This window comes from Vipera ursinii (assembly GCF_947247035.1).
Source record: "Vipera ursinii genome assembly, chromosome: 3".
Taxonomy (NCBI): domain Eukaryota; kingdom Metazoa; phylum Chordata; class Lepidosauria; order Squamata; family Viperidae; genus Vipera; species Vipera ursinii.
The window spans coordinates 62,247,126-62,271,842 of NC_139516.1; the positions used below are offsets into that span (position 1 = coordinate 62,247,126).

At 38.3% G+C, this 24,717-nt stretch overlaps 1 protein-coding gene across 2 annotated transcripts; it reads left to right on the forward strand.

The window, feature by feature from the left end:
* Positions 1 to 32: 32 nt before the first annotated feature.
* On the forward strand, positions 33 to 24,419 carry ZYG11B (zyg-11 family member B, cell cycle regulator). Of its 2 annotated transcripts, none has more exons than XM_083359288.1 (14): positions 33 to 444; positions 8,928 to 9,093; positions 9,710 to 10,464; positions 12,031 to 12,171; positions 13,504 to 13,680; positions 15,364 to 15,428; positions 16,884 to 16,983; positions 17,094 to 17,144; positions 19,921 to 20,082; positions 20,530 to 20,577; positions 21,066 to 21,263; positions 21,351 to 21,403; positions 22,309 to 22,406; positions 23,211 to 24,419. In XM_083359288.1, exons 1-14 carry the CDS (start codon positions 442 to 444, stop codon positions 23,372 to 23,374), a joined length of 2,181 nt encoding a protein of 726 aa, XP_083215414.1. In that variant the 5' UTR covers positions 33 to 441; the 3' UTR covers positions 23,375 to 24,419. The 2 variants fall into 2 exon arrangements, with proteins under 2 accessions (XP_083215414.1, XP_083215415.1); XM_083359289.1 differs by having other exon boundaries at positions 21,066 to 21,161.
* The last annotated feature ends 298 nt before the right edge of the window (positions 24,420 to 24,717 follow it).

Below are 24,717 nucleotides of genomic sequence, written 5' to 3' on the forward strand. Positions count from 1 at the left end.
CGGGATGCTCTTCTTCTCTATTAACGACACCATAAGTTCCAGCAGTTGAACAGGGGGAGGGCGACTGTCAATCATTCCGTCTTCAATTTTACACTCCCCAATTGGCGAGACTAAACCGCAGGGAATACGAGGCGACTTGCTTCGGAGCAGTTTCGTTGTGGCTCCGAACCTTTTGGGGAGGGGAAAAAAAAACAAACAAACCCTCCTCTAGCTTCTCTAAGCGCGTCTCCTTTAAGGGGAAGCAGCAGCTCCCCGAGAGCTAGCGTGTTTGCGTGTGTGGATTTAATGCCGGCTGGGCTGAGGCAAATTCACTTCCAGGTCGAGGGTGACAGCTAGGCTGGGGGGCCCCGGCTCGCTTCTGCACGGTGGTCGGGGCCCGCCCCACAATAACACAAACCAGGAGGCGAGGAGGACGCAGCTGTGGGGGTCCCTGGCGCAGAAATGGTGAGTGGGTGGGCGAGATTGCCGCGGCAGCCTGAAGAGGACGGAGAGATCAAGCATAGAAGATCCACATGGGGGAGGGGGGGGGACAAGGCCCCGGGGGAGTACCCCTCTTTTGATTTCGGATTTTAGAATATGGGAATAACTGCTTCCTTATTTTGTCCCTCCCGATCTGTCACTAATGCGGATCTTGCTTGATTTGGTCTCCAGCAAACGGGCGAAGATGTCTCTGGATGTTGGGGAAAGGGATTTCGCGAAGCTTGACTCGACCTAATAGGGTAAACAAATAGGCTGGGGGTGGGGTGGGGGCTGTTATGGTACCTGACCCCAGCCTGATGCCCTTAAATACGGACCCAGGGGAATGAGAATAGTGGTAGAAATTTGTGATTGTAGCTTTTAGAAGTGATTGGAATGTGCAGCAGCTATTGGATTCCATTATTGCAAAGTAGGGTCTCTGTTGCAAAGTAGGGCTCTGTACATCTCAAAATTCTAGATGGCCACCGAAGGCGGCCAACACATCCCACTATGTTATCTAGTGATAGTTTGGATTTTTGCAGGCCAGATATGATAGCTCTAAGTAAGATGTATCTCATGCTCAGGGGAACCTATCCTTGAGCTCTGTTGATGTGTTTGGGTGAGCAGACACTGCCATTACTACACAATCGTATCTACAAATGCTAATGGGAATTGGAATCGGACTTTCTCATATAGTTTTGCATTGAAACTCGAGGGAAGAGACGTCCATTCTTTTTTCACTATGACTTGGAGAACAGCTTGTTAAATTATAAGGAGTAGTATTCTAAATTGTTTATAACAAGGTGGTTAGGTAAGTGGCTAGTTTTTGTAAGGTGTGGCAGAAATTGATACAGCTTTGGTTTAACAAGAATTGCTATGCAGTAAGAAAAAAATTGTTAGTCTTACTTACAGAATGTGTATATGAGAGAGATGGACAGAGCCCTTGGAATAGATGGAAAGGCAAAGAATGGAGAATATAGAGACCCCGAGGTTTGCAGCTGTAGGGAAATCCATATAAACCAGTATGTTGCATACAGTATAACCTGCTATATAGTTTGAGTTCTTTTAGATATAAGGAATTGGGAAAAACTATATAGTATTTGCTGAGATATCTCTTGTTCTGTAACTCCTAAACCCCTAAGAACACTGTCCTCCTTTATGGCTGGGTTTGGCCAAGCTATAATGATCTTCCAGTCTAATCCATTCATGATATATCTGGTGTTTGATGTGAATGATAGTTTGAGTTAGGCTTTGAACACTACAAGCTGAACATGCATAAAGTATGGCAAAATGCCTGCATTTACTTTAAGAATGTCTTGAAAGCTTTCAGACATCTGCCATACCACTTCTTGGTGAAGAAGAACAATGAACAATAGAAATCAAAATGTATTACAGTATATGAAAATACCTGGATGGCTTTCAACAATGGAAGCATTTGTTCACCCAAACTTAAATCAACTATGAGAAAATTGTGACTTATAAAGACATTTTAAATACTGAAGGGAAACTAAAAACCAGACAAGAACTGGAAGAACAGGGCATTGATCTGTCATGGTGGCCACACCTGCAAATTCAAACGAGATATGAAAAAGATGTTAAAACATCTGGATTTTACAAAAAACAGAAATTGATCAGATATTATTGACACCAGATGAAAAAGTGATTAAAAAACTGTATAAGTATATGTTAAGTTTAAAGATGAAAGAGTAATATATTGATTATCTGCTGAGGTTTATAACCTTTAAAAGGTTCTATATAATTGCCTTCTTAAATGCTTAAAAATACACTGCAGCATGTAATAAATAGGCTTATAATCTTAAAAATAGACATAGTAAAAACATAATATTTAAAAAGACACAGGAATAATTAATGTTTAGTTAAAATCTCAACAACTTAAAAGAAGGCTAGCAGATATCTAAGGAGTTTTAGAAAAACTTATTCAAGAGTCTGAAGGCAATGAACTTAGTAGATAAAATGATACAAAAGACTTTAAACAGGGTTAAGAGAAAATCCATGTAATTTATTATCTAATATATTGGAGATTCTGAAATGAATATAAAGTGTAGTGAAAGAAAGGATTGAAACAGAGAAATGAACACATAGAACAACCACATGGGTTTATCTATAGACATCAGCCCAATATGTATGTATTTTAGTCTAACTTTTGGTTCAGAGGCGAACCAGGTAACATACAGAGATGGAGACATACATTTCTCCCACTGGTTGTATCTTTTACAACTGCATTTGGAGGCATACTCCCACTAATGTAGGAATAACACAAATCTTCAAGATCAATAGTACTTGATCAACTTGTTCTCCATGAACTATTCAAATCCCATTTTAAGACATTTAAGTTAGTAGCCATCACCATGGCTTAATTATGTGTTATATAATTTTATTTTTATTCATTTTTGTTCTAAATCTCTTGCAGTCAGTATTAATTAATAAACCCTGGTTCTGGTTTTGAAAAAGGAAGAACATGTTTTCTTGCCCACCTTTTTCATGCTTTCCCTGTAAAAATATATGATTAGTTGCTGTCTCTTGATATTGCATAGCAAATAGTGAGGCAAAGACTTCATATTGAACATTTCCAAAGATTTGTTCCAGAACTTTTGTGAAAGTAATTTATCATTCCAAGACAGCTTTTCCTACTTGGTTCTATTCAATTGGGTAGAACAATGCTGAGTGCAATTCCAGCATATAAGGCTAGATCCCAGATGGAAGAGGTTTTTAACATCTACCTTGTCTTAGACCAGCTTGAATAAGGTCTCTTTACTGTTTATAGTAACATAAATCTGTTCTATGCTTTACATTTTCTCCATGAAATTTCTCTGTAGGACAAGCACTAAATGTCTGATTTTCCCATTCAAATTTTCTGAAAAAGGAATATTCCCAGATCATTCCCAAGCTAAATGTTAGAAATGGGCTGACAATACTTTTTCAGACAGACCTATTTTTAATGACCTAGTTTTTGTTGGATTTTTGAAGTAGAAAACATTCTTATAAGTAAGTAATGAGCAATGCTATGCGTAGGAGGGATTTGAAGTTGCCAGAACCTTGGGCGAAAGTGACCGTGTCATACTGGAATTTAATATAACTCAAACACTAGCAACAGAAAACAGTCCAACAAGTGTCTTGGACTTCAAAAGAGCTGACTTTAACAAACTCAGAAAGAACCTAGAAAAGATCCCATGGATGAAAATCCTAAAGGGAAAAACAACCCAAGAAGCATGGGAAACTCTGAAAAATGCGATCATAAAAGCCCAGACCAGCACAATACCACTGAAAAAAAACACAAGAAATCCAAGAAGAAACCAGCATGGCTGCACAAAGATCTCTCTGACAAACTGAAAGACAAAAAGGACAAATACAAAAAATGGAAAGAGGGGCACATAACTAAGGCCAATGATCAGCAGACAGCCAAAACATGCAAAGATGAAGCCAGGAAAGCAAAGGCTCAGAACGAACAAAGACTTGCAACAGAAATCATGGATAATAAAAAAAGTTTCTTCCAACATATTAACAACAAGAAAAAAGTCAAGGAAACTGTAGGTCCACTAAAGAGAGAAGATGGCAAGGAAATAACAGGCAACAGGGAGAAAGCAGAGCTGCTTAACTCATACTTTGCATCAGTCTTCACACAAAAAGAAACTATAGCCCAACATAACAAAAAAAATCACTGCAAAAGACAAATTAGAAACAAAAATTAAAATAAGCAAGAAAATGGTAAAAGAACACCTATCTGACCTTGACGAATATAAATCACCGGGGCCTGACAGATTACATCCCAGAGTTTTGAAGGAGCTGGCAAATGTTATCTCACAACCATTGCACCATATCTTTCAAAACAGCTGGAGCCCTGGGATTGGAAAAAGGCTGATGTGGTTCCCATCTTCAAGAAAGGGGGGAAAAACGGAAACTACAGATCAATTTAACATCAATACCTGGGAATATTCTAGAAAAGATAATAAAAAAACAGATCTGTGAACAACTAGAAGTAAACAAAGTTATAACCAGTAGCCAGCACGGGTTTGTTAAAAAAAGATCATGCCAAACCAATCTTATTTCATTCTTCAACAAAGTGACTAAACTAATAGAACAGTGAAATACTGAGGACGTAGTATACTTTGACTTCAGTAAGGCTTTTGATAAAGTACTCCTTGGTAAGCTAGAAAAAGGTGGAATAGACAACATCACCACCAGATGGATCTATAGCTGGCTAGCTAACCATACTCAACAAGTAGTCCTCAAAGGCACTACATCCACATGGAGAGGAGTAAGCCGTGGGGTTCTGTCGTAGGCCCAGTACTCTTAATATATTCATCAATGACTTAGATGAGGGAATTGAAGGGAAACTCATCAAATGTGCAGATGACACCAAATTGGCAGGAGTAGCCAATACCCCAGAAGACAAACTCAGAATCCTAAAAGATCTTGACAAACTTGAACAATGGGCCCTATCCAACAAAATGAGTTTCAATGTGAAGAAGAGCAAGGTTGTACATTTAGGCAGGAAAAATCAAAGGTAAAAGTACAGATTGGGCGAGACCTGGCTCAAAAACAGTAACTCTGAGAGGGACCTTGGAGTCCTAGTGGACGATCACTTGACTATGAGCCAGCAGTGTGCAGCAGCAACCGAAAAAGCTAATACAATCCTGGGTTGTATGAACAGAGGTATAGAATCAAGATCACGCAAAGTATTAGTACCACTTTATAAAACCTAGTAAAACCACACCTGGAATACTACAGGCAATTTTGGTCACCATATCACAAAAAAGATATTGAGTGTTTGAAAAAAATTCAGAGAAGAGCAACTAAGGTGATCAAAGGCCTGAAGACTAAAACATACGAAGAATGGCTGCAGGACCTGGCTTTGGCTAGTCTAAAGAAAAGAAGAAATAGGGGAGACATGATAGCAGTATTCCAGTATTTGAGGGGCTGCTACAAAGAAGAGGGGGTCACGTTATTCACCAAAGCACCAGAGGGCAGGACAAGAGCCTTGGTGGAGCAGTGGGCTAATGCCTCCTTAAGTAACACCAGCTGCCTGCAATTAGTGCAGGTTCGAGTCCCACCAGGCTCAAGGTTGACTCAGCCTTCCATCCTTCCAAGGTAGGTAAAATGAGGACCCAGATTGTTGGGGGGCAATAAGCTGACTTTGTAATAATGCCGCTTGGGGGGGGGGCAAAAGCCCTAATAAGCAGGCATATACATAGAATGAAGGCTATTGCTAGGCACATTGATTTGTGCTTTAGATTGTAAGCCGCCCTGAGTCTTCGGAGAAGGGCGGGATATAAATGGGATTTTTTAAAAAAAATGGTTGGAAACTGATCAAAGAGAGAAGCAACCTGGAATTAAGGAGAAACTTCCTGACAGTAAGGACAATTAACCAGTGAAACAGCTTGCTCCCAGAAATCGTGGGTGCTCCCATCACTGGAGATTTTTAAAAAGAGGCTAGACAGTCACTTGTGTGAGATGGTATAGATCAGACATGTCAAACACAAGGCCCGGGGGCCGGATTCGGCCCGCGAAGTGGTTTCATGCGGCCCGCGAAGCCATCCTGGAAACAGTGAGGGAACGGCCCCCCACTGCCTTGGCCCTGGCCCTGGCCCAGAGACCCTCCTCCTGCCAGAGACCCCCAGATCTGTCCCACTCCTGCCCAGGACCCCATAGGCACCCTTGATGCCAACGATGGAGAGCTGGCCACGCCCACCCAGCAGGCCATACGCACTCTAGCCACGCCCACCCAGCAGGCCATACGCACTCTAGCCACGCCCACCCAGTAGGCCATACGCACTCTAGCCACGCCCACCCAGTAGGCCACGCCCACCCTGGCCATACCTACCCGGCCCCCTGAGGCCAACCGCAATGCTGATGCGGCCCTCAGTGAAATTGAGTTTGACACCCCTGGTATAGATTCTCCTGATTGAGCATGGGGCTGGACTAGAAGTCCTTCAAGGTCCCTTCGAGCTCTATTCTATTCTTATTCTAAGACATGTTGCTGAGAGAGTGAAACTTTTTTTCTCTTGATTCACTCTGACAGTAACTTTTAATCCATCTTGTTGGCTTTATTTATATTTTATCATTAGGAAATATATTGAAAGTAGGGATTCTACCAACACTGCTGTGTAGCTGTTTGGTCTGTATGTACAGTCTCCAGATTGCAAGCTGTTTTAATGCCATCTGTGTGTACTGTGATAGTAGCAATAATGTTGATAATTCAAAGTAAACCATTACTGTACAATTAGCAGGATACAAATAAGAACTGCATCCTCCCCCTTTCCATATTTTACTCTAGTTTCTGTTTAATAATATTTTCTGGAACAACGATTAGTCTTCAGTCTTAAGAATTAGATATGTCAAATTCAATTATGTGTATAGCTGAGAGAATGAATTGGGTGTTGCATATGCTTTTCTTTGGATATGCTTTTTGTGAAGCCTGAATGCATTTTATTTTAGCTCATCTGAGTTCTAAGATAAGCTTACATGAAGCAAATAAACGACGCAAAAATCTTATATAAAATTTCAAGCTGAAATCAAAGAGAAATACTATTTTTGAGCCAGACTGGTACATTGTCTTGGAATTAAATTTTTTAGTTAAGGAAATAAATGGTAGAGCTATTTTTAAAATTTTCTGTGGGAGTGTACAGCTTGCTTTCTTTTGTCTGCATTGTGAAATGAGTCACAATATTTGTGTTACTCTGTGAGCTACTGAAAGCTAAATTATCGAAAACGACCGACTTTTATGTAGATATAGGAAGAAAACAAAGGGAAAATACCTGGATAATTTGAATAAGAAAGTATCTGTGCTTTAGTTCATGAATACTTGTTTATCATAAATTATGAACTGTATATGTTTTGCAATATGTTACCATAACAACATGAACCAGTGCAGAAGACATAAGGATAAACAAAACAGTCATTGTTTTGTGTCCTCTATGTCCATTCTAAAATGTTTCTTCAGCAGGAGGAATAAAATTATAGGACTGTGCCCAAGTCCACAATCTGACACTAAGATCAACTTCCTGCTCTGTAGTACAAGAAATGAAGACTTGGAAAGTGATCTGTTAAATCCACCTTAAAAACCTTAAGTGTGGTAATGCTGTTCAGCCAGTTTTTTTGAACATATTACTCTTGCTTGATGATTCAGGATTCTGCTTAATAAGAAAAGGGTATATTTGCATTACTTCGTATGTTTAAATATCATTTCAGGCGCCACTCTTAAGTAATGTCCAGAGCTGTTAAAATTAGCTAGACATTGTTTATTCATTTGTTGATTCTCTTTTTTATATATGAGACAATAATATCTATATAAATTAGTCATAATTTACCTCAGCTTTCACTACTTGAAAAACTGAAATTTAACGAGCTCTTCTCCCTTTAAATATCAAGCATTTGTGTGTCTGTCTGTGTACTACAACATGAATCTCTTTGTAGATGATGGGTGAGGATGTAGGAAATAAATTACCTAATACAGAAAAACTACAATTGTTGGGAAACAAAACTGGATTTGAATGGTGTAACACATGTCAAAAAGGAGAAACTGTATCACCAAAAAGAGGTCAGAGTATCATCAAATATGGAGATGATAATTTATATATGGAGATACAGTTTCGGGACAATAACTGTAATTTAAACAGAAAGGAGGGACCTGCCAAAGGAGATAATGGCTGGTTCACATTCCTGCATTAAACATAATCTGATAAGCTTGTTTTTAACAGAATAACAGACTTAGAACGGTTTTGTCTTGTTGAATGTAGAATCCAGCCAGTGAGATTTATTTAACATGTGATGTATAGCACCAAAGCTTAGCATCATGAGTGATCAAAGCCAATCATTAAATAACTTGTATTTTTTTTAGTAGCTGATACAGGTCATTGTTTGCTGCGTTTCTTTAAGGTTCTTTTTCTTTAAAATGTATTTGGAATTAGGCAGTTTTCCAACAGAATATAGCCCTTTGTAAAATAGGACATGTGTACACAAACACACATGCCCACCAGTGTTGCGCTAAGTCTAGTTTCCCCTCTTCTTCCATATGTATATTTTTGAGATCCGAAACTAACAGTAAACCAATAAATAGTATATCAATTTTGAGTACAGGTATGTTCAGGCTTTGGCACTTGTTTGACCCTATAAAATAAAGATCAGAGTAAGTGACACCGTATCAGAAAAATCATTTCCTGCTCTCTTTGGGGTCTGTAATTTCATTTTGAAAATAAATTACCTTTATGTCAATGATTTGTAATTACATGATTTCAGCCAGCTACATACTTATGTAATAGGACACTTATTACAATACAGATTCTCACCACTGGCACAAAATGGCCTCTGGTACTAACTTCTCCCTTCTACGTTTTATTTTTAGTGGTGATGAGAATTGCAAGTGCAGTTCTCCCTACTCCCTTGTCAGTTAAACTGTGATAAATGCTGCCTTTCTGAATTTCAAACGTTAGACATTGGACTTCTTTCTGCAGGAAGAAGCTTCACCATATTCTCTGCTTGACATCTGCTTAAATTACCTAACCTCTGATCTTGAGAAGTTTTGTACAGAAAGGCAAGATGGGACATTATGTTTGCAAGAGCCTGGAATATTTCCACAAGAAGTGGCTGATCGATTGCTGCGGACAATGGCATTCCACGGTAAAATCATCCATCCAGATCTGGTAACTGGGGACTCTATTCAAGTGAGCCATCTTAGTTATTTAAACTAGGGCTTGAATTTCCCTGCGTTTGATTATGATCTCCCACTTGATTTGGCATGGCTATTTTTTAGCTGAAGTGGTGCAAAATTGATGGCATTAAGAATGAAATGGTATTCTACACCAAGCAAATAGAAGGCGATCAGAACATTCTCTTTCATTAGCCACTGTAAATTACAGTACAGCATTTAACAGTATTTGAGGCATGGCAGTTTTTGTGCAGTTGGAGAATGGAAGTGATACAATAAAACCTCCTTGTGTAGAAGTGCTCCAGCAATGGCACCGTGCAGAAGAGGAAAGGATAAGTTGGTATTATTGTAGCTGTCCAGTGAAATCAGCTTGTTAAACCCCCCCCAAAAAAAAAGTTGGGGGTGGAAAGGAGAAAGAGGACGTTTAAGAATAAAGAGTGCAATTGATTCCTACTTTCTCCTTATCGAACTTGCTTTTTCTTTGTAATCTGGGCCTGAAGTGGAAATTCCCTGAATTGTTATAGCTGGCTTGTTTTTCAGTTTTAAAACTGTATATGTGATGTGTCTGGTACTCTTCCCTCCCTTTAGGACTGCTTAACGATGCAACCGTGGGGATTTTTAGAGGCAACCAGATGCGTTTGAAAAGAGCCTGTATCCGTAAAGCAAAAATTTCCGCGGTAGCTTTTTGGAAAGCCTTCTGCCACCACAAGTTGGTGGAGCTTGATGCGACTGGTGTAAACGCAGACATCACAATCACAGATATCATCAGCGGACTTGGCAGCAATAAGTGGATTCAGCAAAACCTTCAATGCCTTGTGCTGAACTCGCTAACACTTTCCCTGGAAGATCCCTATGAAAGGTGCTTCAGCCAGTTGACGGGTCTTCGTGCGTTGAGCATTACCAATGTTCTCTTCTACAACGAAGATCTGGCTGACGTGGCTTCGCTTCCAAGACTAGAAAGTCTGGATATCTCCAACACTTCAGTCACCGACATAACTGCAATCCTCGCCTGTAAGGATCGCCTCAAATCGCTTACCGTGCACCACCTGAAATGCTTGAAAATGACAACCACTCAGATTTTGGATGTAGTACGAGAGTTAAAATTCCTGAACCACCTTGATATTTCAGATGATAAACAGTTCACGTCGGATATTGCCCTTCGTTTGTTAGAACAGAAAGACATCTTGCCTAATCTTGTATCTTTAGACATCTCGGGAAGGAAGCATGTGACTGATGAAGCCGTGGAAGCGTTTGTAAAACAACGGCCCTTAATGCAGTTTGTTGGGCTTCTAGCTACTGATGCTGGCTATTCTTTATTTCTCACTAGAGAAGGGAATTTGAAGGTAGGTACCTGTTTTTACAGTAGTTATGACAGATCTGATAAATTTAATGAAAGCAATCAAACTGATCAATGGGCCAACTCTGATGGTTTGGGGTAAGAGAGGACATGTGGGGTATACCAAGATAACGGCAACCATAGATACCTATTCAAAAACCATCCTCTTAACTCTAATAGTATCCCTCTCCAAACTAATAATTGTATGGGGTGCTTTAAAATTTTTCTTTTTACAGTAGCAAAATCAAACAACTACAACTGCAACATCGGCAGAAGAAAATTCAGTAGTGGCTGTCCAGTGATCCATTACATACATTGTAATGATTCAAATAAGCTAAACATAGCCAAAAAAAAAGAATAGAAGCAAATGAAAAAGGTGATGCATATAATACCCATTTTTTTTAAAATCTAGATCTTATAGAAATGTATTGCTTCCCCTTCTCACTTTTTGAACATAAGGGCTTTTCAATATAGATAACAGATTCATGTTCTTGAATACAATACTTAATATCAGGAGGAGAAAGTTATTTCTATTTACTTTAGCTTATCTTGGTAGAGTTAAAAGTTCATTAAATAACAAATTCTATATTTTAGGAATGTACAACCACTTTGCTTGTGGCTATTTTGGTTAGCAACCATTTGCAAATATGACCATAATAAACAGTAGTAAAAATGAATTTTCTAACCAGTATGTGCTCCCATAATCAAATTTCCATGCCTCACAATAATGCATGTGTATATAAGTACATAATAATGCATGTGTACAGGAAAAGTTTATTTGAATGAGACAGTAATTCAACTACTGTAGTGATCTTTGCAGCATTTCTCTTTCTTTCTCTCTGTCTGTTTCATGTATTCACTTAGCAACCATTTAGCACAACGACTAGAAATAAACCTCACTAACTTGAGTAAGGCGTTTGATGTACATACATTGCTGTAATTGTATGTACATCTGTTTCTATATGTATATGTAGAAGTATACATGTACACAAATGTCTAATGTTTCTTGATTCCAATATCTATAGATGGCTTCTTAGAAAAGCAATTTGTTATAGAATTGAATGATCAGTTGAAGAACTGCTTTAAAACTCTAGCACAGCTTAACTTTGAGGATGCTTGATTTGATACAAAGGTACTAATTATTTTGGGACATTCAGTGAATCTGTTGCTTTGCGTCTGCATTTGCAATGTACTCTGTGTACCAGAGTTGTCTACCAGTTTAGAATTTGCACCATGTTAGAAAGCAGACTTGCCGATACACCATTTGTCCAGTTTATCGATAATGTCATTGAGGTGCCTTATTAAATATGATGAGGGTGAAACTGGCATGGAAAAATACAAAATAAATAAGAGAAAATAAACATAAAAAATAATATAAACACTGTGAATATTGCTTGAAAATATTTGATTATACTTGAAAACAGTTCAAAGTTTAATTATGTACGGTCATAGAACCACATTAGAGGAAAATATTTGAAAAGCCTAATATATTTTGGGAAAATTCTGTTATCTGTATTTTCCACCACCCCTCCCGATTTGCAAACTGATAGATTGTGTGTTCTGTATTTTGAAGGTTTCTGGAGAAGCAAATGAAACTCAGATTTCGGAAGCTCTACGGCGTTACAGCGAGCGGGCATTCTTTGTGAGGGAGGCACTGTTTCATCTGTTTAGCCTTACGCACTTTATGGAAAATACCAAACCAGAAATTCTGAAGGTAAAAACTATTTAAACTAATGGGACATCTCTTAACAGAATCACAAAATGTGATGTACTTTAGGAAAGCAGAGATCATGGAAAATGTATGCACTGACAGATTTGGGGGGGAGGGGGAATGCATTCTAGCAAAAGTTCTGAAGCTTTAGTTGCTGTGTTTACATAAGTTGTGCTAAATTTAGCACAGAAGAAGCAGGAGGTGTTGCCTGCATCCACAAAACACTGTAGACCACATATCTGTAGTTGTGGAGTAGAAATCTTATTCATTTAGAAATTGTCAAATGAAATGATATCCAATTAAATTGATTAGCTTTCCATATTGTGAAGTGGCCAAACTGTGAATAGAAATAGGACCTTCCATTATGGGCTGGTACAACAAAGTAGCAAAGTAGAAAGGTAAGAAGTGAGCATTTTCCTATAGGCACGAAAGGAAAATGTAGGAGAAAGAGCCTTCCTTCCAAAAATAGGAGTGAGCTGCTCAGTCTTTTGATCTTTTCTCCAATGGTTCAGTTTAATTGCTAAAAAAAATCAGTAAAATTGACATAGTCCCTATTATTTATATCCTAAAATAGATAGCAGTATAAAAAGGTAAAGGTAAAGGTTCCCCCGCACATGCGTGTTAGTCGTTTCCAACTCTAGGGGCCGGTGCTCATCTCCGTTTCAAAGCTGAAGAGCCAGCACTTGTCTGAGGACGTCTCTGTGGTCATGTGGCCGGCATGACTAGACGCCAAAGGCGCACGGAAGGCTGTTACCTTCCCACCATAGTGGTCCCTATTTTTCTACTTGCATTTTTACGTGCTTTCGAACTGCTAGGTTGGCAGAAGCTCGGATGAGTAACGGGCTCACTCTGTTACGCGGCACTCGGGATTCGACCCGCCAAACTGCCGACCTTCTGATCGACAAGCTCAGCGTCCTGAGCCACTGCGTCCCAGATAGCAGTATATGCAGCTCCAAAGGGGTTTGGGGTTTTTGGACAAATTTGTGTGAGATTGTTCAAAGCTGTATTTCATAAGCTTGCCCCAGGCCAGAGAACTAGGTCCCTTTTCTGTCCATTTTATTCAATATTAAGATGGAAGGAAAGAAAGTGGAGGGTTAGGGTTAGAGTTAGGGCCAGGCCTTTTGACACATTAACTCTAGTCACGAAAGGAAAAAGTTGGTTAGTTCCCTACCTGAAAATGATCAAGGTAGGTGTATGAATTAGAGTGTGAGAATACCTGCCAGCTATTTTAAGAACTTTGGGAATGCTAAAATAATTCTGCTTTGGATATGGTGGCTGTTTTCATTGTAGATGAAAAGCCAACTCACAATTTCCTCTCTTGATTGTTCGTTCCAGCTTGTAGTTGTTGGCATGAGAAATCATCCTCTGAATTTGCCTGTGCAATTAGCAGCAAGTGCCTGTGTGTTTAACCTGACAAAACAAGATTTAGCTGCAGGCATGCCAGTTAGGCTCCTAGCAGATGTTACCCACTTACTCCTTAAAGCCATGGAACATTTCCCCAACCACCAGCAAGTAAGCCTTTCCATTTATTTATTTTTTTTGAGGTAACAGACATAACATTTCTAATGCAGAACCAGTGTACTGATTTTTTTTTTAAGCCCGTGAGATGAATTCTTAAGAGTAGATGCACCAAGTGCTTCATATATACTGTTGATTTTGAGTTTGGATGGATAGGTGTTAAAATGGTTTTTAAAATGTTTGTACTTTGCAACAGGAATGAAAGTGATTATTGTCTTTTTGGAAAGGCTGAGCTAAGCAACTTCAGCGTAATATACTCTGAATGTAACCAATATTGGTTCATAACTGATGGAAATGATAGAGCATATCAATAGCTCAGGATTGAAATGAGGGGGTCCTTGATTGGTTTCTTGCAGACTTTTCGTTACCCAAACTAGGTAACTTCATGAATGAGGATGTTACCTAGTTTGGGTAATGAAATATCTGTAAGAAAGCAATCAAGCTCAAACAGCACCAAGAGCCCCATCATGACTGATGGATTTGCAGTTCTACGGTTAACATTGCACGTATCATAAAACAGGAAGCATTTTAAAAATTAGCATTCAACAGAGATTACTCTAAATTTTGCGAAGTATGTACCACATCAGAAATAGGCAACCTTTTGATGACTTGGAATCTCACTTCACATTTTTTAGAGGGGAGCATACAGAACTTATAAACATAGGGAAGGCCTTCAGTTCCCAACAGATTTTTAATAGGAAGATGGGCAGGCATTTTTAATGTTTTTTTAAAAAACTCTGTGTTAAACTTACATAGGGCAACCATTGGTTTTTCATTTGTGTCCTGTCCCAAAATGTTATGAGGCTGGCCTGCCAATTTTTGATCATTCTGGTCATCGAAGGCTTTAAGAGAACCTTGAAGTAGAACTTCCACCTACAGCTTGCGCATTCTTTTCTGTTGTAATGCTTAACTATCCACTGTTCCTCTGGATTCACATGTTCTCTCTTTAGTCTTCGTCATAGACATTAATAAGTCAGAAACTTTTCTTTTTAACATTAACCACAAAGTTAAATTTCGTCCAGACCCTAAACTTTGGCCAATTCTATGTACTGTATGGTTTGTAGAAATAAAAGGGCTAATAAGCTATGGTTTAAACTACCCTTTGTCCAGAGTCAAATGAGATGGCAAGTTGTAGGCAATAAAAATTAGTAGGATTTTCAAGATCATTCTTTTGGTGATTACTTAGAAGAGACTGCAGTAGCTGCAGGTAGATTAAGTTTAGTATATCTTACATAAAGAACCTACGGTAGATTGGGATCAATTTTTTAACTCTAAAATGAATTCAATTTACCCTATGACAGAAACCTAATTTTCTCTTTTCCTTCTGTTAAGGATATTTTAATGCTTTGTTCCTTGAAACACACTTTTACCCTATACAGTGTATCTTATTTGTAGATATCACAATATATGTTGCTACAGTTGGATATTTATAAGAAAGTGTAGAATGCTGGTGTAGAAAATACAAATAAGAGACTCATATTTATGAATACATATGCACATTTTTATTGTTTCTTTTTGATCAGTTTCATTTAAAAATAACGATGTTCATAAATGATGATATTGGCTCATTAAAGGAAATCACAAGTTAATCAATATGCTACGAGATTCATTTGGGAGAAATAAAATCCTCTTCCTGGATATGAAATATTTTTGTTGTGGTTTTTGTCCACCTTACAGCTGCAAAAGAACTGCCTTTTATCATTGTGCAGTGACAGGATACTTCAGGATGTTCCATTTAACAGGTTTGTTTTATTTTTCAAATTATGAAGAAAAGGGAAAAGAATGTAAGATTGCTATCTAAATGTAGGTGATCACTCTATCTCACTACTGAATAATTTTAAATTATTGCCCTTATTCGTAGCTAATGGATAGAGGGATTTTCTGTCTGTGTCTGTCTGTCTGTCCGTCCGTCCATCCATCCATCCATCCATCCATCCACCCAACTACCAAACCTATCTAAAATACCAACATTTTGCTAAACATATATTAAGACAGAAGTTGGTCATTTATTCATTTATCATTTTTAAATGTTGCATATTCAAGGAACTCAAGATGCTAATCCTAGTCCTAACACCAGGTAAATAAATAATTTGATAATTTGCAAAGGAACCTATGAACATTGTGAAAAAAGACTTGGAAACCAGAAGGGGTTGCATATGTTCTCTAATAGTTATAGACATTGAATAACCTCCGGCTGTGCTTCAGTGACTGCAGTTTGCTATTGCTTGGACCTAATGCAACCTTTTTCATAAACTATGCTCTGAGAGTACTGTATGTGTGTTGCAGGATAGAGAAAGTTCATCCTGGAACCATCCGCCAGTGGTGAATTGGCATCTATAGCAGTCTCTGCCCAGCGTTAAAATCTAGATCTTGAAAATAAAAATGGACAGACAGAAAGACATATTACTGGCCCAAAGTGGCTGATCACTCTTAAAACTTAGGAGTTGTTTTGCTCTCTATAAGTAGCCAATGCCAGCTGTAGGTTTTATTATAGTTCTGTTGTACATTGCTATATTCCTCTAGGCTGAAATGTGATAGCTGGAGATCTTTTTTGCCCATTCCTAAGATGTGGCCGCGCGGGTAGTGATGGGAGCATCCCGATACTCCCATATTACACCCCTCCTGCATGAGCTGCATTGGTTACCGGTTGTCTTCCGGGTGAGATTTAAGGTGCTGGTACTTACCTTTAAAGCCGTACATGGCCTAGGCCCGGGATATTTGCAGGACCGTCTGCTGCCGGGAACGACTTCCAATCGCCCAGTGCGCTCACACAGAGAGGGCCTCCTCAGGGTGCCATCTGCTAGACAATGTCAGCTGGCAACCCCCAGGGGGAGGGCCTTCTCTGTGGGAGCGCCAGCCCTGTGGAACCAACTCCCCCTTGAGCTCCGGATGGCCCCGGATCTCTGGTCCTTTCGCCGCGGCCTTAAAACATTCCTTTTTCATCAGGCTGACCTGGACTGATGACAGGGTTTTTAAAATGTTTTTTTAATTTTTAATTGTTTAGTTTAACTTATTTATTGGGGCTGTTTATTTAATTTCTTTTAACTTTTGTATTGTTTTTATTGTTGTTAGCCGCCCTGAGTCCTTCGGGAGATAGGGCGGCATATAAGTCCCAAAAATAAATAAATAAATAAATAAATAAATAAATAAATAAATAAATAAATGTGTTAACCTTTTGACTGTTTTTTTCTGTCCAGGTTTGAAGCAGCTAAACTTGTCATGCAATGGCTATGTAATCATGAAGATCAAAATATGCAGAGGATGGCGGTGGCTATTATTTCCATTCTTGCTGCAAAGGTGTGAGATTTGAAGCTTTACCATTTTAGCCTTAATTTCCAAGCCCTACCAACAGCAGTCTGACATTTCCCTGTGTTTGTTTTTTCTGTTTGTTTGTTTGTTACTTAAAGCTTTCAACAGAACAAACAGCTCAGCTTGGGGCAGAGCTCTTCATCGTCAGGGTAAGCAATTAGAATGATTTGAAATGACTGAAATGCTAATATTGACTGAGTTGATACAACACAAGAATGTGGTTTATTTGATTTGGGATGGGACGTTGCATGAACCGTTATAAGTTCTTTATACAGCTTATAAATTCTATAAATAAATAAAACCAGCCATTGTTTCCACTGTTAAGTGGAAATGTTCAATGATCTTCTTGTTGAAGGTTGTTGTTGTTGTTGTTTTAAAAAAAATCCGGTTACTTTGACATACACAACTATCGTGCCCCGTTTTCCACAAATATTGAAGCATTAATGTGTCCTGTTACTGTTCAAATTCAAGGGAGGAAAGAAATCCATTTAATTTTATTTGGGTTTTTTTTAATCACATGCTCTTACACAGCCATCCTGAGTAGTGCATCACAGGTGTACGGTATATATATATATATATATATATATATATATATATATATAAAGGTAAAGGTAAAGGTTCCCCCGCACGTGTGTGCTAGTTGTTTCCAACTCTAGGGGCCGGTGCTCATCTCCGTTTCAAAGCCGAAGAGCCAGCGCTCATCCGAGGATGTCTCCGTGGTCATGTGGCCGGCATGACTAGACGCCAAAGGCGCACGGAACGCTGTTACCTTCCCACCATAGTGGTCCCTATTTTTCTACTTGCATTTTTACGTGCTTTCGAACTGCTAGGTTGGCAGAAGCTAGGACGAGTAGCAGGCGCTCACTCTGCTACGCGGCACTCGGGATTCGACCCGCCAAACTGCCGACCTTCTGATCGACAAGCTCAGCGTCCTAACCCACTGAGCCACCGCATCCCTTATATATATATATATATATATATATATATATATATATATATATATATATATATATATATATATATATATATTATTTTAATCCCATTTATATCCCGCCCTTCTCCGAAGACTCAGGGCGGCTTACAATTTAAAGCACAAATCAATGTGCTTAGCAATATCAGTTGCATACTTGAAGAATCAATCAATGAAACAGCCATTTGTCTGAAATGGTATAAGATCTGCTTGAGCAAGGGGTTAGAGAAGAAGACCTCCCAGGGACCTCGAAGGTCTTCTGTATAACAGAATGATGTTATTCTGTACAGTATGTTGTCCCTCCTGACACGCAACAGGATGTAAACTCAGGAAATAGTAATAGTAGCTGAAGCCTCAGAGTTGTATGGAAATGGTGATTAATAGAGACATTATTTCTTCCATTTCTCTATCCTGGTGAAGACATTTTTGCCTCCTTTCACTAATATTGAAAACGCAGCATAAGAATGAAGAAGCAATGATGGTCATCCATACATGTCTTATCTCTGCTTCTGATTCAGACAATGGAACAGATCTGTCGCTCATATCAAATTATCAGATCTGGGCTGCAAATGTAAAGAGGACCACAAGATGGCAGGAAAAAGATACGGGCAACTTTTTTTTTAAAAAAAATCCCATTTATATCCCGCCCTTCTCCGAAGACTCAGGGCGGCTTACAATTTAAAGCACAAATCAATGTGCTTAGCAATATCAGTTGCGTACTTGATATGCAAAGTGTTTGATGATGTTTCAAAAATTTTCAAAATTCACTTTGATAGTAGAATTGATCAAAAGTGGTTCTTTGTTATCTTAGCAAGTCAGAAATGGTCCTTTTTGTGGGAGATTTTTATTTATTTATTTTAAATAAATAGCCAAAGCTGCCTGGGCAATTTACAATACTTTAGTGATGTTCCTTGTTCATACTACATGTGACTGTAACAGACCTTGCCTAATTATATGTAAAGTTGGGAATGATTTAATTTTAGGGCCAAAGAAAATATATGCTTGAGAAGAGTGCTTTCTGATCATAAGATGCAGTCTACTTTTTAAATTTTTCCACCCCCTTCTCTATCATTTGCTTTCGGAACTATGTAGCCTGGACTCATTTGAATTTTTCCTATTATAATTTTAATAAATAAAACTGGAATATTTTTTCTCCATATCTTTTTATCCAGATATTATCATTCAAGCATACTTGCTAGACTTTGATACCAGCAGAAAATCTGGTTGGAAAAAAAGTGACATTGGGAGAAAGCTTATGGCAATATATATAATATAGATATTGCACAGTTGCAAGTATCTTTTGCTTGAAAAATGAGTGGAAGGGAACTTCTTTCTTTCTTTTTTACACCAGTATTTTTCAAACCTGGCAACTTTAATATGTGTGGTGGACTCCCAGAATTCTCCAGCCAGCATTAGGTTAAAGTCCACATGATTTAAATTTGCCAAATTTTAAAAACACTATTTTAGACTTTAGGGACGTGGTGGCTCAGTGGGTTAGGACGCTGAGCTTGTCGATCAGAAGGTCAGCAGTTTGGCGGGTCAAATCCCGAGTGCCGCGTAGCAGAGTGAGCACCTGTTACTCGTCCCAGCTTCTGCCAACCTAGCAGTTCGAAAGCACGTAAAAATGCAAGTAGAAAAATAGGGAACACTACAGTAGGAAGGTAACAGTGTTCCGTGCGCCTTTGGCGTCTAGTCATGCCGGCCACATGACCACGGAGACGTCCTCAGACAAGCGCTGGCTCTTCGGCTTTGAAACGGAGATGAGCACCGGCCCCTAGAGTCAGAAACAACTAGCACGCATGTGCGGGGGAACCTTTACCTTTACCTTTATTTTAGACTATGATAGAAGTGGATTTAAAGAAATGTGTCTGTTCCCATTTGTGCCATTAAAATCTGAGATTTGAAAAGAGTAACTTAACAATATCAATTGCTTTATTCCTCCCCCCCCCCTCCAGCAACTTCTTCAAATTGTGAAGCAAAAAACAAATCAGAATGTAGTGGACACTACTCTTAAGTTTACGCTGAGTGCACTTTGGAATCTCACTGATGAGTCTCCAACCACGTGTCGGCACTTTATTGAAAATCAAGGGCTGGAACTCTTCATGAAAGTTTTGGAGGTGGGAACTGAAACATACATGTCAACATCTGTATAGCTACTATTGTATCTGCTTACTTGCAATTTCCTTAGGGAAATAATGAACTTTGTAATTTTGAAGTCCTGCTGCATACTTGTGATAGGCTTCTTATTTTCAAATCCTGCAGTCTCAAACCAATTAACTAAGATTGGCCATAAAAATCTTCTCTCTCCTCTCACTGCAACTCATAAAACCATGTCACCTGCCTGTTGCTGAAAGCATTAAAAGTCCTTTAGTGTACTTCCTCTGACTCAGTCCCTCCTGTTTTGGATAGCAGTGACTGAAAGTTGATCCTGTACTGCCAAAATAGTTATTTACTTTTGTAGATTTCTCTAAGCTTTCTGAGATGCCTCATGTGATCTGCTTGTTAATCCAATATTAGCAAAATGTTCTCACTTACTAATGGTTGTCTATTCTTTTCATTTACAGTCTTTTCCTTCAGAGTCATCTATCCAACAGAAAGTTCTTGGCCTTTTGGTAAGATGAAAGGATTAGTAACTTTTTAACCTGGATGTAGGCAATGTTTGTTTTCCCTATTCTTTCTTGCTCCCTCTAACATTCTTCACTATTGTACTTGGACTACATTATTTTTAATTCCATTCTATTAACTTTGGGTTCAGTCAGACCAACCCTGATCCTTCACAATCTCTATTTGTTTCAGGTTAAGGGGTTAGCATTAGAGCACAACTCTGTTGACTCAATCAATAGATTAATGTAGACTAGCATCCTATTTCCAGCAGTATCAAGGCAGCTTCTCCAAGCCATCAGCCTCAAAATAAAATAGATTGGAATTCAATCAGCGTGTCCAATCTAATGACTAATATGTTGAGAAAATTGTTCTACAAAGTAGGTCAGAAAGTCAAAAGCCATGTCCACACCAATAGTTTTTCAGAAACATCTGGAAAAGCAGCTTAATTGGTTAGAACTGTTTGTATTGAAATTCCTTCCTCTTTTTTTTTACTCAGAACAATATTGCAGAGGTTAAAGAACTCCATTCTGAGCTAATGTGGGAAGACTTCATAGACCACATCAGCAAGTTGTTGCACAGTGTTGAGGTGGAGGTCAGTTACTTTGCAGCTGGGATTATTGCTCACTTAATATCCCGAGGAGAACAAGACTGGACATTAAGTCGCAACCAGAGAGCCTCACTCCTTGAAGAACTGGTATAGAAGTGACTGAAAAATATTTCCTCCTTTTCTCCGAGTTACTTTGTAAACATTTACAATAACAGCTCTTTCTTTGTTTTACAGCATTCTGCCATTTTGAATTGGCCTACACCAGAATGTGAAATGGTGGCATACAGGTAACTACAGATTTGGCATAAACCCTTCAAAAAATATTAATACAAGGTAGACTTAGTTTGCTGCACATAAGATTACTTTTTCCAGAAGTATGTATAGTTTGCCTGCCATGATAAAATCATATTTCTGATTTTCCAAGCTATAGTTGTAAGACATTTTGGGTTATAATCCTGCATATGTATTAATGAGTAAATCCATTGAATTCAGTGAGATATTCTTAGTATATATGCATTGGGTTGCTTTCTGCCATATTCTAATGTGTTCAGTGAACTTAACATTGATATATTCTCCATTTTAAAGCTACTGAAGGCAGTAGTACAGTTGCTAAGAGAGAAAACGAGCCGTTTTCAAATTAAAACTGTTCCAAAAGATGTATTTTCATGCATGTTTAGAATTAAGTCTATTGACACCAGGGCTAAAACAGGCTGAAGCTTTTGAGATGGCAGATTTGATATGAATTAACAAGCAATTGTTTCCCATGGTCTGGGTGGCATTTACGGGTGTTGTGCTTCTGTTGTCTAATTATCACTTTCTATCCAAACCTCTCCCAATTATGGAAAATTCAGATGACTTTTACTACTTCCCCATACCTCCTAGCAGGCAGGAAACCTGTACATTTGCTGAGTATCATGATTTCCTGCTAGGAATTGCTTGCAATTCCACTGATGAAGAGTAGTAATGCGATACCTTTTATACTGGTGTTTCAGCTGTATACTACCAACTCCAGGAAGGAAGCAATGACAAATCACTTCTGAAAATGATGCAATAGAGCAGCATGGACTTGACCATGTAGTATCCAGGAATCAGTGATTTGAAAGGACAAAAAAAAGTGTGTGTGTGTGTAAATACTGTACTCACAATCAAAGTCTCAAAATGATGGACTTTTCCTTTTTCACTTCATGAATAGGTCGTTCAACCCCTTTTTCCCCTTGCTTGGTTGCTTCATGACTCCTGGGGTACAGCTCTGGGCTGTATGGGCTATGCAGCATGTTTGCAGCAAAAATCGTATGTATTGACCAAAAAAAAAACACCCCACATCTTTTTTATATTTTATATTTTTATATTAAGCAATTATTTCAAGGGTAATTAGTAGGCACCAGATAATTCTTGTGATATCTAGCAACACAGTTTTGAAACAAATTTTGGGGACCTGGGGAATGAAAACCATCTTGTAGCAATTCTGTCACAGTTAAACGGCAAGCAATGTGAGGAGGTAAATGGTAAATGTTTTGGATTTTAGCAGCCAATGATGATGCGGTGGATGGCATTTTGAACTTGGAAAAGATCTAGCTTGGTCTTTGTTCAACTGATAAATGACAGTCTCTGTCTAATAAATCTCCTCTTCCTCAACTGAAGTGCTCTCCATCCTTTTTGGGTAAACAGAAACCACTATCAGTATAAAATGTGCTTGCCCACAATGTCATTCTCTTACCCTGCCTCCATTGCCTTTTTTTTGATACCTTCCTAAATGATGCTACTGTGATGCAGGTGGAATGCATGATAGATAAAAAGAATTGACTGAGCCTTGCTGGATTTATTCCTTCAATAAAGTCTTTAAAGTCTTGGGATGCAGAAATACTTATGTGTACATACCATGTAATCTTACATCTATCATCTCTTCAAAAAGCAAATAGTATAGCAGAGAGGATGCCTTGTGACAATTACATTTCACAAAATAATTTTGCTAAACCCATAGGCAGCTTAACCAGAATTTAAATATGTAAAAGTTATATGTGAAAATTGATGGAAACAGACAGTGAAATTCTAGACACTTGATTTTATTGAATCTTTCTCTTTTCTTCATTTCAGCTGCCAGGTACTGCAGTATGTTAATTGAAGAAGGTGGATTGCATCATTTGTTTAACATCAAGGAAAACAGCCAGACTGATCCAGATGTTCAGCGAATTGCTGTCTCCATTTTAGATAGCTTAGAAAAACATATTTTGCGACATGGACGGCCACCTCCTTATTAAAAAAAACAAATTGAAAATAAGCCAAATTGAATGAAAACGTAACGGAATAGGTGTGCAAATTATCCTCTCATAATCCCTTACTGAAATGTCCCTGGTTGGAATAATGTTGATAAAGGTTATTACCATTATTTTTTTGCCAGTTGGTATGGAAGCAGGGCTAGTACGTGTTATCTTTAACAGCCTTCAGCATTAAGGGGTTGTCAAGAGGATCTAGAAAAAAATCGTAACCGGTAATATATACCGGTATCACTTCTGGCTGAGGAAAAGTGGAAATTGTGCCATTCAAATAGACACTCAAAATTAAACCTGTAGACTGTGTGAGTTCATCAGAAAATTGTTTCTGCTTGCTTCATCCCTTCAAAATAGTTGTGTTTTAATAGAACTATCCACTGATTCAGTATTTGAAAAAAAAAACACCCTGTGCTTGTAATGTCAGCACTACACAGCTCAAAACACTGTCATATATTCACACATTAGAACCCGAAAGGTTATGAGTAAGGTGACCAGGGATTATTTGTTCTTCTGTGGACCTTTTAAACTCACAGATTCTTCAGTTTCTACTACCGTAATATTTCATATAAACTCTTTAGCAGAAACATCTGAGTTTCAAACCATGTTTTTTTTTTGTTGTTCTGTAATATACTTCGATGAAAATCTCCACGGAGGAAGAAATGTAGGAAGGGAAAGATTGAATTATAATTACAAAAAAGTAAAAAAAAAAATATTATGTTGCTACACTTGTAACTAAGTGTAAATTTGAAAAAAAAGTAGAGAAAACTAAATTTTTCTACCAAAAGAATTGCTGGGGGAAATTTGCTCAATTTATGGGATTGTACATCTAATCACCTTATTTATGACAGACTGTTAATAGCTTTGTTCTTTCTCATAAATACCATGTCAGTATTTGTGCAGTGAGCTTTATGTGGAAGGCAATGCCATACAAAATTTCACCCAACATTTTATGTAAAGTCTGGTGTAAATTACATTCTTGTGTGGTATATTAAAATTTTTTACATAAAACATTCCATGATTAAAAACTCAATAATGCATATGTGTTGATGCTTAATGGAATAAGGTGAAAATAACAACACAAAGTCCACTCTGAAATAGATGTCAGCAAACCATGGTTTGGCTAAGGCTTACTTAGTCAAGGTGTGGAAGCTGCACAATGGCTAACACTATCATAGAGGGAGCTAACCTGGTTACAAGAGAAATGACATTAGTTTTCTATCTATGAGAAGCTAATTGTGTGATTTAATGTACGGTATATGATTTTCAGAAATAAGTTTGAAGTTCAGTGACTCATTTGCATAAAATTGTATCTTAAAGCTACAGTCTTGAAC